Genomic DNA, 15,261 nt, shown 5'->3' with positions numbered 1-15,261 from the left:
AGACTTTTCAGAAGATGGTTTTCCTAGTTATACCGACGCTCCTCGCTAAACTATCAACACGTGACACACACACACACACACACACACACACACACAGCACTTACGACAGCCATCCATATACCAAATCACCCACATCAAAGTGATCAGAGTTCTGCGAAAACAACTTCTTCGCCTCAAAATTTCGTCAATTCACCAGGCTAATAACCTCCAAAATCGATGAAGAAACGACTTAATATGACCCTCACACGAGGCACATTTACAGACAACACAAACAGTAACGCTACACGCAGCTCATATCCCTTCATTTTTCTAATCAACTCAACACAGCTCGAAGTCAGACGGCCACAGTATCTTTTGAAGCTTCCGCATGTTTACATGACCAATACGCGTACGTAACGTAAGTCTTCGGCGGCACACCTGAAGATGCCCAACAGATGCCGCGATGAAAAATTGTAATGAAATGAATAACCACAGCTGCATACAGGCGTTGATATAAGTCAACGAGGACAGTTGAAAATGTGTGCCCCAATCGGGACTCGAACCCCGGATCTCCTGCTTACATGGCAGACGCTCTATCCATCTGAGCCACCAGAGGACACAGAGAATAGTGCAACTGCATGGACTTATCTCTGGCACGCCTCCCGTGAGATCCACATTCCCAACTTATTCTCCCGCACTATATTCATAGTGCCCCTGCCCATCATACTCATTACTCGCGGCTATACTGCCGATTCCCATAAGAGTTCGGGCACTGTCTGTGCATCCGCACAGAAGAAGAAGATGGTCAAATGGCCGGTAAGCCTTAACTATATGAAGATGGTATCTGTTCTTTCGGACATGTCTAAAAGAACAGATACCAAAGGCTCACCGGACTGGACAACACGTCATATCATTCTGTACAATGAAATACGGCATCAACAGCTGCTGGAAGGAGAGACTAAATAGACAGCTGGTGGAAAGATATAAAATAGGCTTTGAACAGAACATGCAAAATGCGGGACTTCTGGCATTAGTAAAACTATATAAAAGCCACATAAGACACTGATAAGTTACCAGAGAACCACAGCCACAAAGTTATGTGTCTTCAAACGTGCCATTGGCGTTACAACGACACTGAACTTGTCTGGCGTCAAATAAAAGCACATGTCGCGGAGGGATGTAAAACCTTTACGTTGCCCGACAAACAGAGGCTGGTAAATGAGGCTGTTACATGAATAACACCAGAAAATTGAAAGAATGTCGTGAACAATGTGTGGGAAGAATTACAAGGTGGAACACAGAAGAAGGCGTAAGAGAAGAATCCATACAGAACATTGTAATTTATTTATCGAATGGTGAGGACAGCGGCAGCGAAGACTCCAAAGTATATTTGGTCGTGACGAGAGATGATCAATCAGATGACGACGATCGTGGGATTTCCAGTCTCCCGCATGAAAAATACAGGTAATTTACATAGAACGTTTGTGCATTTTGCCGTACCTTTTTAATTCCGAGAGGAGGTAAACACTGCTAGCACTCGAGAAAATTGACCGAGGAGCACACCGATCAGCGCAATGCTGCAATGAATCGTGCGGCCCAGCCTGCCGCGGGGCCGATGAGTGGAAGGGGAACGTGTTTCACCACACTGCGCCGCCCCTCCCCCCGGTGCTGTCCCGCTGCACTTCCAACTCGGATACTGGCAATTGCGCTGCCAGCTGTGAGAGCTCACCTCTCGCCGAATGGGATATAGTAGTCTTATTATAGTAGCTAACCCATCTCTCTCAATAACGACGCTCTAGAAATGACTGGATACCTTTGTAGTCGGATTACAAGATTACTGCAAACTTCTGAGGAACGTCAAATGGTTTAAATATTTAGTAATGATACGAAATGGGGCAAAAAAAAAAAAGAAAGAAAACAAATCCATAACAGCTAAGGCGCATGGAGAGACCTTGAGTTGTTGGAAGGGTTCACGGAAAGGGTGCTGTATCTTTGAAGGAAATCGCATACAAGGCGCTAGTGTGGCAAATTGTATTGATCCAGCACTGGAGTCCTTATCACGTAAGCATGATAGCAGGCATCGATATGATTGACTTCAAGAACACAGGTTACAGATATATATATATGTGACATGTTTCTTTCAAGTGCACCGAAAGGCGGGTTTTATTCAACCCTGCAGTATACTTTTAGTATACGGAAACAAAAACTGGGGTATTAGCTGTGATGTAGATTTTCGTTTTTTTTCTCATTCAATGCTCTCCAGCTCCATAGCATTCAGCACTGACGGACACTGAGGCATTGAAATAAAAATGCAGCTGACAATGTTTAGCGAAACCAAAAAAGTTCTGACGTGTAAAAGATGAATTCTAGTGTATCTTCCCATCCTTTAAAAGTTTCTTCTTCGAAAGTTCCTCTCATTTTTGGCTCCTCTCAAATAATCACTGGTATTTACTGGGAGCTTTATGAATTTAACGAAGTCTCAAGTCTTCCTTAATGCCCTATCAGTGTGATATTAGGAATACTAAATTAGTCTTCGTTCATTTGAAAAATAGTAATTACTTCTATCCAAGCCGATAGTGACTATATTTATGAAGGACCGATATACTGAGTCCCCCCCATGAACCATGGACCTTGCCGTTGGTGGGGAGGCTTGCGTGCCTCAGCGATACATATGGCCGTACCGTAGGTGCAACCACAACGGGGGGGTATCTGTTGAGAGGCCAGACAAACATGTGGTTCCTGAAGAGGGGCAGCAGCCTTTTCAGTAGTTGCAAGGGCAACAGTCTGGATTGTTGACTGATCTGGCCTTGTAACAATAACCAACACGGCCTTGCTGTGCTGGTACTGCGAACGGCTGAAAGCAAGGGGAAACTACGGCCGTAATTTTTCCCGAGGGCATGCAGCTTTACTGTATGATTAAATGATGATGGCGTCCTCTTGGGTAAAATATTCCGGAGGTGAAATGGTCCCCCATTCGGATCTCCGGGCGGGGACTACTCAAGAGGATGTCGTTATCAGGAGAAAGAAAACTGGCGTTCTACGGATCGGAGCGTGGAATGTCAGATCCCTTAATCGGGCAGGTAGGTTAGAAAATTTAAAAAGGGAAATGGATAGGTTAAAGTTAGATATAGTGGGAATTAGTGAAGTTCGGTGGCAGGAGGAACAAGACTTTTGGTCACGTGAATACAGGGTTCTAAATACAAAATCAAATAGGGGTAATGCAGGAGTAGGTTTAATAATGAATTTAAAAAAAAAGGAGTGCGGGTAATCTACTACAAACAGCATAGTGAACGCATTATTGTGGCCAAGATAGACACGAAGCCTGTGCCTACTACAGTAGTACAAGTTTATATGCCAACTAGCTCTGCAGATGATGAAGAAATTGATGAAATGTATGATGAGATAAAAGAAATTATTCAGGTAGTGAAGGGAGACGAAAATTTAATAGTAATGGATGACTGGAATTCGAGAGTAGGGAAAGGGAGAGAAGGGAACATAGTAGGTGAATATGGATTGGGGCTAAGAAATGAAAGAGGAAGCCGCCTGGTAGAATTTTGCGCAGAGCATAACTTAATCATAGCTAACACTTGGTTCAAGAATCATAAAAGAAGGCTGTACACATGGAAGAATCCTGGAGATACTAGAAGGCATCAGATTATATAATGGTAAGACAGAGATTTAGGAAACAGGTTTTAACTTGTAAGACATTTCCAGGGGCAGATGTGGACTCTGACCACAATCTATTGGTTATGAACTGAAGATTAAAACTGAATAAACTGCAAAAAGGTAGGAATTGAAAGAGGTGGGACCTGGATAAACTGACTAAACCAGAGGTTGTACAGAGTTTCAGGGAGAGCATAAGGGAACAATTGTCACAAATGGGGGAAAGAAATACAGTAGAAGAAGAATGGGTAGCTCTGAGGGATGAAGTAGTGAAGGGAGCAGAGGATCAAATAGGTAAAAAGACGAGGGCTAGTAGAAATCCTTGGGTAACAGAAGAAATATTGAATTTAATTGATGAAAGGAGAAAATATAAAAATGCAGTACATGAAGCAGGCAAAAAGGAATAAAAACGTCTCAAAAATGAGATTGACAGGAAGTGCAAAATGGCTAAGCAGGGATGGCTAGAGGACAAATGTAAGGATGTAGAGGCTTATATCACTATGGATAAGATAGATACTGCCTACAGGAAAATTAAAGAGACCTTTGGAGAAAAGAGAACCACTTGTATGAAAATCAAGAGCTCAGATGGAAACCCAGCTCTAAGCAAAGAAGGGAAAGCAGAAAGGTGGAAGGAGTATATAGAGGGTCTATACAAGGGCGATGTACTTGAGGACAATATTCTGCAAATGGAAGAGAATTTAGATGAAGACGAAATGGGAGATACGATACTACTTGAAGAGTTTGACAGAGCACTGAAAGACCTAAGTCGAAACAAGGCCCCGGGAGTAGACAACATTCCATTAGAACTACTGACGGCCTTTGGAGAGCCAGTTCTGACAAAATTCTACCATTTGGTGACCAAGATGTATGAGACAGGCGAAATACCCTCAGACTTCAAGAAGAATAAAATACACTCCTGGAAATTGAAATAAGAACACCATGAATTCATTGTCCCAGGAAGAGGAAACTTTATTGACACATTCCTGGGTTCAGATACATCACATGATCACACTGACAGAACCACAGGCACATAGACACAGGCAACAGAGCATGCACAATGTCGGCACTAGTACAGTGTATATCCACCTTTCGCAGCAATGCAGGCTGCTATTCTCCCATGGAGACGATCGTAGATATGCTGGATGTAGTCCTGTGGAACGGCTTGCCATGCCATTTCCACCTGGCGCCTCAGTTGGACCAGCGTTCGTGCTGGACGTGCAGACCGCGTGAGACGACGCTTCATCCAGTCCCAAACATGCTCAATGGGGGACAGATCCGGAGATCTTGCTGGCCAGGGTAGTTGACTTACACCTTCTAGAGCACGTTGGGTGGCACGGGATACATGGGGACGTGCATTGTCCTGTTGGAACAGCAAGTTCCCTTGCCGGTCTAGGAATGGTAGAACGATGGGTTCGATGACGGTTTGGATGTACCGTGCACTATTCAGTGTCCCCTCGACAATCACCAGTGGTGTACGGCCAGTGTAGGAGATCGCTCCCCACACCATGATGCCGGGTGTTGGCCCTGTGTGCCTCGGTCGTATGCAGTCCTGATTGTGGCGCTCACCTGCACGGCGCCAAACACGCATACGACCATCATTGGCACCAAGGCAGAAGCGACTCTCATCGCTGAAGACGACACGTCTCCATTCGTCCCTACATTCACGCCTGTCGCGACACCGCTGGAGGCGGGCTGCACGATGTTGGGGCGTGAGCGGAAGACGGCCTAACGGTGTGCGGGACCGTAGCCCAGCTTCATGGAGACGGTTGCGAATGGTCCTCGCCGATACCCCAGGAGCAACAGTGTCCCTAATTTGCTGGGAAGTGGCGGTGCGGTCCCCTACGGCACTGCGTAGGATCCTACGGTCTTGGCGTGCATCCGTGCGTCGCTGCGGTCCGGTCCCAGGTCGACGGGCACGTGCACCTTCCGCCGACCACTGGCGACAACATCGATGTACTGTGGAGACCTCACGCCCCACGTGTTGAGCAATTCGGCGGTACGTCCACCCGGCCTCCCGCATGCCCACTATACGCCCTCGCTCAAAGTCCGTCAACTGCACATACGGTTCACGTCCACGCTGTCGCGGCATGCTACCAGTGTTAAAGACTGCGATGGAGCTCCGTATGCCACGGCAAACTGGCTGACACTGACGGCGGCGGTGCACAAATGCTGCGCAGCTAGCGCCATTCGACGGCCAACACCGCGGTTCCTGGTGTGTCCGCTGTGCCGTGCGTGTGATCATTGCTTGTACAGCCCTCTCGCAGTGTCCGGAGCAAGTATGGTGGGTCTGACACACCGGTGTCAATGTGTTCTTTTTTCCATTTCCAGGAGTGTAATTCCAATCCCAAAGAAAGCAGGTGTTGACAGATGTGAAAATTACCGAACTGTAAGTTTAATAAGTCACAGCTGCAAAATACTAACACGAATTCTTTACAGACGAATGGAAAAACTGGTAGAGGCTGACCTCGGGGAAGATCAGTTTGGATTCCGTAGAAATGTTGGAACACGTGACGCAATACTGACCTTACGACTTATCTTAGAAGAAAGATTAAGAAAGGCAAACCTACGTTTCTAGCATTTGTAGACTTAGAGAAAGCTTTTGACAATGTTGACTGGAATACTCTCTTTCAAATTCTGAAGGTGGCAGGGGTAAAAAACAGGGAGCGAAATGCTATTTACAATTTGTACATAACCAGATGGCAGTTATAAGAGTCGAGGGACATGAAAGGGAAGCAGTGGTTGGGAAGGGAGTGAGACAGGGTTGTAGCCTCTCCCCGATGTTATTCAATCTGTATATTGAGCAATAAAGGAAAAAAAGAAAAGTTCGGAGTAGGTATTAAAATCCATGGAGAAGAAATAAAAACTTTGAGGTTCGCCGATGACTGTAATTCTGTCAGAGACACAAAGGACCTGGAAGAGCAGCTGAACGGAATGGACTGTGTCTTGAGAGGAGGATATAAGATGAACATCAACAAAAGCAAAACGACGATAATGGAATGAAGTCGAATAAAATCGGGTGATGCTGAGGGAATTAGATTAGGAAATGAGACACTTAAAGTAGTAAAGGAGTTTTGCTATTTGGCGAGCAAAATAACTGATGATGGTCGAAGTAGAGAGGATATAAAATGTACACTGGCAATGGCAAGGAAAGCGTTTCTGAAGAAGAGAAATTTGTTAACATCGAGTATAGATTTAAGTGTCAGGAAGTCGTTTCTGAAAGTATTTGTATGGAGTGTAGCCATGTATGGAAGTGAAACATGGACGATAAATAGTTTGTACAAGAAGAGAATAGAAGCTTTTGAAATGTGGTGCTACAGAAGATTGCTGAAGATTAGATGGGTAGATCACATAACTAATTAGGAGGTATTGAACAGAATTGGGGAGAAGAGGAGTTTGTGGCACAACTTGACAAGAAGAAGGGACCGGTTGGTAGGACATGTTCTGAGGTATCAAGAGATCACAAATTTAGCATTGGAGGGCAGCGTGGAGGGTAAAAATCGTAGAGGGAGACCAAGAGATGAATACACTAAGCAGATTCAGAAGGATGTAGGTTGCAGTAAGTACTGGGAGATGAAGAAGCTTGCACAGGATACAGTAGCATGGAGAGCTGCATCAAACCAGTCTCAGGACTGAAGACCACAACAACAACAACAACAACGATATAGTGAGTAACTGTAAAGATGGTATCGATACATCGAAAACCCACAGGTAGTAGAGATAAACTGTAGGGAGGGACATGTTAAGTACAAATTGTACAGAAAGCAGACTGTAGATATTATAGTCGAAGGACACGAAAAGAAAGCAGCTGTTGAGGACACCTGATAAGGTTGTAGCCTATCCCTGATGTTATTCAATCTGTACACTGAGCAGACTGTAAAGGAAATCAAAGAGAAATTTAGAAAATGAGCTAAAATTCATGGAGAATAAATACGTACTTCAAAGTTGACCGATGACACTGTATTTCTATCAGAGACTGCAAAGGACTTGGAAGATTAGTTGAACGAAATGGCTAATGTCTTGAGGTTATAAGATGAGGATCAACAAAAGTAAAACATAGGTAGAGGACTGTAGTCGAATTAAATGTGGCCATGCTGAGGGCATTAATTTGGGGAAATGAGACACCGAAAACAGTAGCCGAGTTTTGCTATTTCAGCAAGACAATTACTGAGAATGGCCGAAGGAGAGAGGGTATAAAATGCAAACTGCCGTTTCTGAAAAAGAGAAATATTTTAATGTCACTACACATTATAAATTAAAATCCCGCACGCCATGAAGGCTAGTCTCAAGAAAATACTCTAGGTCATAACTTTAACCAACTGGCTCAGGAGGTGACAGCGATCTGCTGTGTTTTGTAAAAAATAGAAGTCAACATCGCAGAATATCTCATTTACTGAAATGACCGGTTTCGACACGTTTAAACGGCTATCTTCAGATTCTGAGCACCATTTGGCTGGAGCTGGCGGCGTGGTGAACAGCTGCATGTGGTGACAACCGCAGCTGTTCACCATGCTGCCAGCTCCAGCTAAATGGTGCTCAAAATCTGAAGACGTCCGTTTAAAATTGTCGAAACCTGTCATTTCAATAAATGAGATATTCTGCGATCTTGACTATTTTTTTGTGATTGATCAACTACTACAGGGATTTACATACTGTTTTCAGTATTAGATATACTGGTTCATGAAGGAAGTTAGTGTACGTAATTTATAAATATTTCGTGCGAATTGGCTGTACTGTGATGACGTTTGTTGATTAAATCGTGCCTTCTGAGAACTTGCCTGGCGTGCGCTGTTTCGATCGTTCAAGTTGTACTAAAATTTGGTGTTAATATTCAGGTACCTAAAGCTGTTCATTGGATTTTGATGATAACTCTACGCAATGGTTGCAACACTCCCCTTATGCTAATGAGACATGCTCCGATCTCTGTGGTAACAGAGGATACATACCCGCGAGAGTTGTTAGAAATGCGCAAGTCCGTCACACCTCGCGACTGATCTCAGTAAGCCACTCACCTTGCTTCTTCTAAAGAAGTACTGCAGAGGAAGCGCTCGGTCGTGTCCTGGTATAGAAGTGGCACTGTAATTTCGATAATCGGAATAAATCCCTAAGTACTTTGTAGTAAAGGGAACACAGTTTTTTTTTTTTATTAATGCCTGTGGTTTGTTATCACAGCACAGTCAACACAACACACAACATATCGTTTACTCTTATAATTCTGAAATTACTCTCAGACTAAATCTTTAATTATATCAGGGTCATGTACGTGACCACACTAATCATTGTCCCATGACTAAATCTCGTTAATGTATTGAATAACACATTTTAGGAAATAATTGGCGGAGCCATAACCGACGCGACTTTACACTGTGGCTACCTCCAGTAGACCTCGTAAATTCTGTCGCAACAAGAGAGCTTCTGGATCGAGAATGTTATCCAATCACAGGAATGGAATTTCGTGCTATATATGCCCGACCCTTGCTTGACCAACAGCAAGCGAGGACCTTATTTCCAAATGGGTGACGCCATTTCACGTTAGTGAAGAGCCACGCTGCAGCCTCCACGTGTCCTTCTACCCAAACTGTAGGTCTTCTGACATACTGTACCACATTGCGAATATTCGATAAAAATGTTGTACACTGTGGCAGCAAAATTCGCGGGATAGCGACATGCACGTGTACAGACGGCGGTAGTACCGCGTAAACAAGGTATAAAAGGGCAGTGTATTGGCGGAGCTGTCATCTGTACTCAGGTGATTCATGTGAAAAGGTTTCCGACGTGATTATGGCCGTACGACGAGAATTAACAGACTTTGAACGCAGAATGGTAGCTGAAGCTACAGGCATGGGCCATTCCATTTCGAAAATCGTTAGGGAATTCAGTATTCCGAGATTCACAGTGTCAAGAGTGTGCCGAGAATAACAATTTTTTTGCAATACCTCTCACCGCAGACAACGAAATGGTCGACGTCCTTTACTTAACGGCCGAGGGCATTGGCATTGCGTACAGTTGTCAGTGCTAACAGACGAGTGCCTTTGCTAACGGCACAACATCGCCTGCAGCGCCTCTCCTGCTCTCGTGACCATATCGGTTGCACCCTAGACAAATGGAAAATCGTGGCCTGGTCAGATGAATTTCGATTTCAGTTCCTAAGAGCTGACAGGGTATTGTGCCAGCTGGCGTGACTCCATAATGGTTTGAGCTGTGTTTAAATGGAACAACTGAACCGATTATTGACTGGAAATGGTTTGTTCGGCTACTTGGAGACTATTTGCACCCATTCATGGACTTCATGTTCCCAAATAACGATGGAACTTTTGTTGGTTGCAATCGATTTAACGAACATCTGGACAATTCGAGTAATGATTTGGCTACCCAGATCGCCCAACATGAATCCCATTGAACGTTTATGGGACATACTCGAGAGGCCAGTTCGTGAAAAAATCCTACACTTGCAACACTACAGAGGCAGCATGGTTCAATATTTCTGCAGTCTGTGAGCACTGATAACTCTATGCAAACGCCCTGCTCTCGATCGCTATGTGAAGGCTGTCGGCGACTGCGTTATCCGTGGCAAGAGGTAATGCCTAAAAGTTGGTATTCTCGGCACACAGACACCATTGGTATATAACAGATGTAAATGATTCTCAAGAATCTCGGAAACTGGTGTGTCGGTGCCAAAAAATGTAAATATCGTGCACCAGAAGGGCCAAAAACTGGCGGGAGTTAGATTAAGCTTTCACAGTTATGGAGGTTACAATAAATATATGCAGTCAGCATCGAAAGTGTTGTCGTTCAAAAAATTCAATGAGACTGTGAACCCAAGTCGAATACAATAATTCTGAGGTGATACGACATCTTTTCTCAAAGTATGTGTCTGAAATGTAGTCTTGAATTGGAAGTGAAAAGCCAACGGCTCAGATCACCGAAGTTAAGCGCTGTCGGGCGGGTTAGCACTTGGATGGGTGACCATCCGGTCTGCCGAGCGCTGTTGGCAAGGGGGTAGCGGCTCCAATCTCGTAAACTGAATACGGCCGGGAGAGCGGTGTGCTGACCACCTGCCCCTCCGTATCCGCATCCAGTGACGTCTGTGGACTAAGGATGACACGGTAGCTGGTCGGTACCGTTGGGCCTTCATGGCCTGTACGGACGGAGTTTAGTTTTATGGAAGTGACAAGCGGACGTTTATCAGTACACACTTCCGAAATGTGGTGCTACACAAGAACGCTGAAGATTAAATGGGTAGGTCGGGTAACTAATTAGGAGCTACTGCACCGAATTAGGGATAAAAGAAATTTATGGCACAACCTGACAAAAAGAAGGGATAGGTTGAGACGATACATCCTGAGCAGTTCAGAAATAGCCACCTAGTTAACAGAGAGACGTTTGCATGTGAAAAAATTAGTGGCATACCAAGACTTGACACTGCATGCAGATTTACACCGATGCAGGTTGTGGTAGTTATGTGGAGTTAGAGAGACTTGCACAGGGTAAACTAGTGTAGAGGGCTGTATGAAGCCAGTCACTGACAGTGAAAGTTCTACACTACATTGCCTTGCAAAAAAAGTGAGGCACCCTAAATGAGCGTGTGGTATCCGTGGTTAGCGCCTTTCGAGCCAACCATCAACCATCTATAGGTGGGATCATGCCTATGTCAGTGTTACTCCATTAGGAAATACACTGCACTCAGCTTTGAGGTACATAAACCTTTCTGTTGGTATTAAACTCATATCCTCACATCAGGATGATCTGTATTCATTCAGAAGCTGTTTTCAGTTGTGTGTGTGTGTATTAAATCGGGGACCTAGAAGCGACGGAGAGGCTTCGACCCGCCGTAGCTCTCAGTGGTTCACAACCCCACACAACAGGCCACAGCAGTCCACCCACCTCACCGCCGGCCCACACCGAACCCAGGATTATTGTGCGGTTCAGCACCAGCGGACCCCCCCCCCCCCCCCACCGCCCCTATCCCGGGAACGCCTCATACAAGACGAGTGTATCTCCAAATGTTTGTGTGGTGCGCGTACGTGGAGACAGTGCTCGTGCAGCAATCGCCGACATAGTGTAACTACATCTACATCTACGTGATTACTCTGCTATTCACAATAAAGTGCCTGGCAGAGGGTTCAATGAACCACCTTCATGCTGTCTCTCTACCGTTCCACTCTGGAACGGCACTCGGGAAAAACGAGCACTTAAATTTTTCTGTGCGAGCCCTGATTTTTCTTATTTTATTGTGATGATCATTTCTCCCTATGTAGGTGGGTGCCAACAGAATGTTTTCGCAATCGGAGGAGAAAACTGGTGATTGAAATTTCATGAGAAGATCCCGTCGCAACGAAACCAACCTTTTTTTTTTTTAATGATTGCCACTCCAATTCACGTATCATATCTCTGACACTATCTCCCCTATTTCACTATAATACCAAACGAGCTGCCCTTCTTTGTACTTTTTCGATGTCATCCGTCAGTCCCACCTGATGCGGACCCCGCGCCGCACAGCAATACTCCAGAATAGGGCGGAAAAGCGTAGTGTAAGCAGTCTCTTTGGTAGACCTGTTGCACCTTCCAAGTGTTCTGCCAATGAATCACAGTCTTTGGTTTGCTCTACCCACAATATTATCTATGTGATCGTTCAAATTTAGGTTATTTGTAATTATAATCCCTAAGTATTTAGTTGAATTTACAGCCCTCAGATTTGTGTGACTTATCGCATAATCGAAATTTAGCTGATTTCTTTTAGTACTCATGTGAATAACTTCCCACTTTTCTTTATTCGTGGTCAATTGCCACTTTTCGCACCATACAGATATCTTATCTAAATCATTTTGCAAGTCGTTTTGATCATCTGATGACTTTACAAGACGGTTAATGACAGCATCATCCGCAAACAATCTAGGACGGCTACTCAGATTATCTCCTATGTCGTTAATATAGATCAGGAACAATAGAGGGCCTATAACACTTCCTTGGGGAACGCCGGATATTACTTCTGTTTTACTCGATGACTTTCCGTCTATTACTACGAACTGTGACCTTTCTGACAGGAGACAGGAATAAGGAGAACCAACCCGCATTCGTCGAGGCAGATGGAAAACCGCCTTAAAAACCATCCACAGGCTGGCCAGCACACCGGACATTGACACTAATCCGCCGGGCGGATTCGTGCCGGGATCGGCATGCCTTTCCGCTCGGAAAGCAGCGCGATAGACCGCGCGGGTAGCCGGGCGGGCTGTTTTCAGTTGTACTTGCCTAAGGTATTGGGTAATAAATTTATATTATATAATTATATTATATTGGGTAATAAATTTATATAAATTTATGTGCCCTTATTGCCGTCTGGCAATAAGGGCACATTTCTCCATCGTAGTTTGCACCACCCACAATGGAATATACCAGAAAGGATGAAGCAAAATGAAATTTCACAGGTTGAGAGGGTGTGTGATTTTATTTTAGTGATTGCAAAATCGAGTCAGTTTACAAAAAACTTGGCAGTATGAGTCCACATACAAGTAAGATGGTGCGCCCCCTCTGCCTTGAAATGCCATTGTGTCATGGGAGTTTCCACAAACACTACTAGCTATGATCTGAAGTCATATGCAATGGGATCCCTACACCATGATGCCAGAAGCAACACTGCTCTGCCATTGTGTCATAGGAGTTTTCACAAACACTACTAGCTATGATCTGAAGTCATATGCAATGGGATCCCTACACCATGATGCCAGAAGCAACACTGCTCTACCTCAACAAAAACAGAGAGAATGGGAGTCTACTCTCACCAGGTCGCCGTCATACTTGCCAACAATGGTCATTCATGGCATTTTAGAACAGCGATTCACTGGTGAACACAATGCGACGCAGTTCATCAGCAGTCCATGCTTCCCAGTCATGACACCACTCCAAACGCAACCGTTTCTGTTGTATTAACAGCAGAAAACACCTGGAGGGTAATTCCCTGGCCCAGCTGCTGCTAATCTCCAACCAATGGTGTAGGACGACACAAAATGTTGCCAGGGGTACACTAACTGGTATCGGATGGCAGACACACATGTGAAAGGGTTATAATGTGCTTGGTACACAATAAGGCAACCATTCCTTGTGATGGTCAGACGTGGTCGACCAGAACCTTGACGATGAGTATGCCTGTGCTCACGTTCCCATACAGTCCAACATCGGACGACTGCCACATCAGAATGCCTCACAAATCTGGATATTCCACGAATCGACCAGCCGGACACATTCTCAGACGAAAACGCCTTCTGATGCTGTGCACGCCCCTTATATACCCTACCAGGCCTGGTGTCAATTCTATAAACGAACAACACTAACTCACTTTGGTGGCCGTTCTACTTGTCACGGAGAATTGGAGCTCTGATCATTTATATAACCCCTGATGATGCGTACGTGTACGAAATTGTATTAACATCCGACCACGTCTTCTGGATGTCTCACTTTTTTGTCGACTACCTAAAAAAAAAAAAGGTTCAAATGGCTCTGAGCACTATGGGACTTAACATCAGGGGTAATCAGTCCCCTAGAACTTAGAACTACTTAAACCTAAGTAACCTAATGACATCACACACATCCATGCCCGAGGCAGGATTCGAACCTGCGACCGTAGCAGTCGCGCAGTTTCGGACTGAAGCGCCTAGAACCGCTCGGCCAACACGGGCGGCTACCTACAAAACATTGAGTTTTACATATATCGCTGCTGTCTCTAGATTTCTCGGCTTCTGGTGGTATAGCACGTGACTTGCAACACAAAAGGGGATGAAAGAATGTGATGAACTGAAAGACTACGGAATAAGCACTATTCCTGTAAACTGGAGCAGAGAAAATCAGTAACTGGCCGAGGTGAAAATAGTACGTAATTCCTTGATAACAGCCTATAACAGTTGCAGTCGGTTCAAAATGGTTCAAATGGCTCTGAGCACTATGGGACTTAACTTCTGAGGTCATCAGTCCCCAAGAACTTAGAACTACTTAAACCTAACTAACCTAAGGACGTCACACACCTCCATGCCAGAGGCAGGATTCGAACCTGCGACCGTAGCGGCCGCACGGTTCCAGACTGAAGCGCCTACAACCGCACGGACACACCGGCGGCGTCGCAGTCGGTTTTGGACTTCTTGCAAGTTACTAACACAGATATCACACGTAAGTTTTTGTGTGGAATTGTATTACTAAGAAAATCATATACCCCTGCAAGGAAAAATGAGAGTAATGGTACATCTTCGGTTGCCATAGCCCAAACAAACAATTTGGCAGGTAGATTTCAGTTATCATTATAGTAACGTTCTGTCAGTGTAGGCCTGGTACCTGCGTGTGATGGTGGACCGAGTGGCCAGCAATTTGTAGGCGCGTGCCAACGTGGAGACCAGCAACGCCATGCGTGGTCGTGACCGTGGCGCCGACCAGCGGATCTCTCTGGTGCTGCACTGCGCGCGAGGCTTCATTCGCAGCGCCCTGGACAACAAAACGACCGACATTTGTGAAAGTTTTAAGTCTGACATACTGGAAAAAAAGAAAATTGTTTATAATGCACCTACATCGAAACAGTAGGTTGCAGGAACAATACCACTTCAGCTCCTGCAAGTGATGTTTCCTTAGCGTAAAAAGAAG

At 45.0% G+C, this 15,261-nt stretch overlaps 1 protein-coding gene across 1 annotated transcript in view; it reads right to left on the bottom strand.

Moving 5' to 3' along the window:
• Positions 1-15,261, bottom strand: part of LOC126088140 (meiotic recombination protein SPO11) — a 269,655-nt gene that overhangs the window by 135,489 nt on the left and 118,905 nt on the right. The window contains exon 4 of the mRNA XM_049906256.1: positions 14,959-15,105. Coding sequence (XP_049762213.1) covers positions 14,959-15,105 — 147 coding nt within the window. The remainder of the gene's footprint in view (positions 1-14,958; positions 15,106-15,261) is intronic.

Source organism: Schistocerca cancellata, chromosome 6, assembly GCF_023864275.1.
Source record: "Schistocerca cancellata isolate TAMUIC-IGC-003103 chromosome 6, iqSchCanc2.1, whole genome shotgun sequence".
In the NCBI taxonomy this organism is placed as follows: Eukaryota; Metazoa; Arthropoda; class Insecta; order Orthoptera; family Acrididae; genus Schistocerca; species Schistocerca cancellata.
Note: the sequence above shows the minus strand (reverse complement) of the source record. Positions and strands in the feature narration are given on the sequence as shown.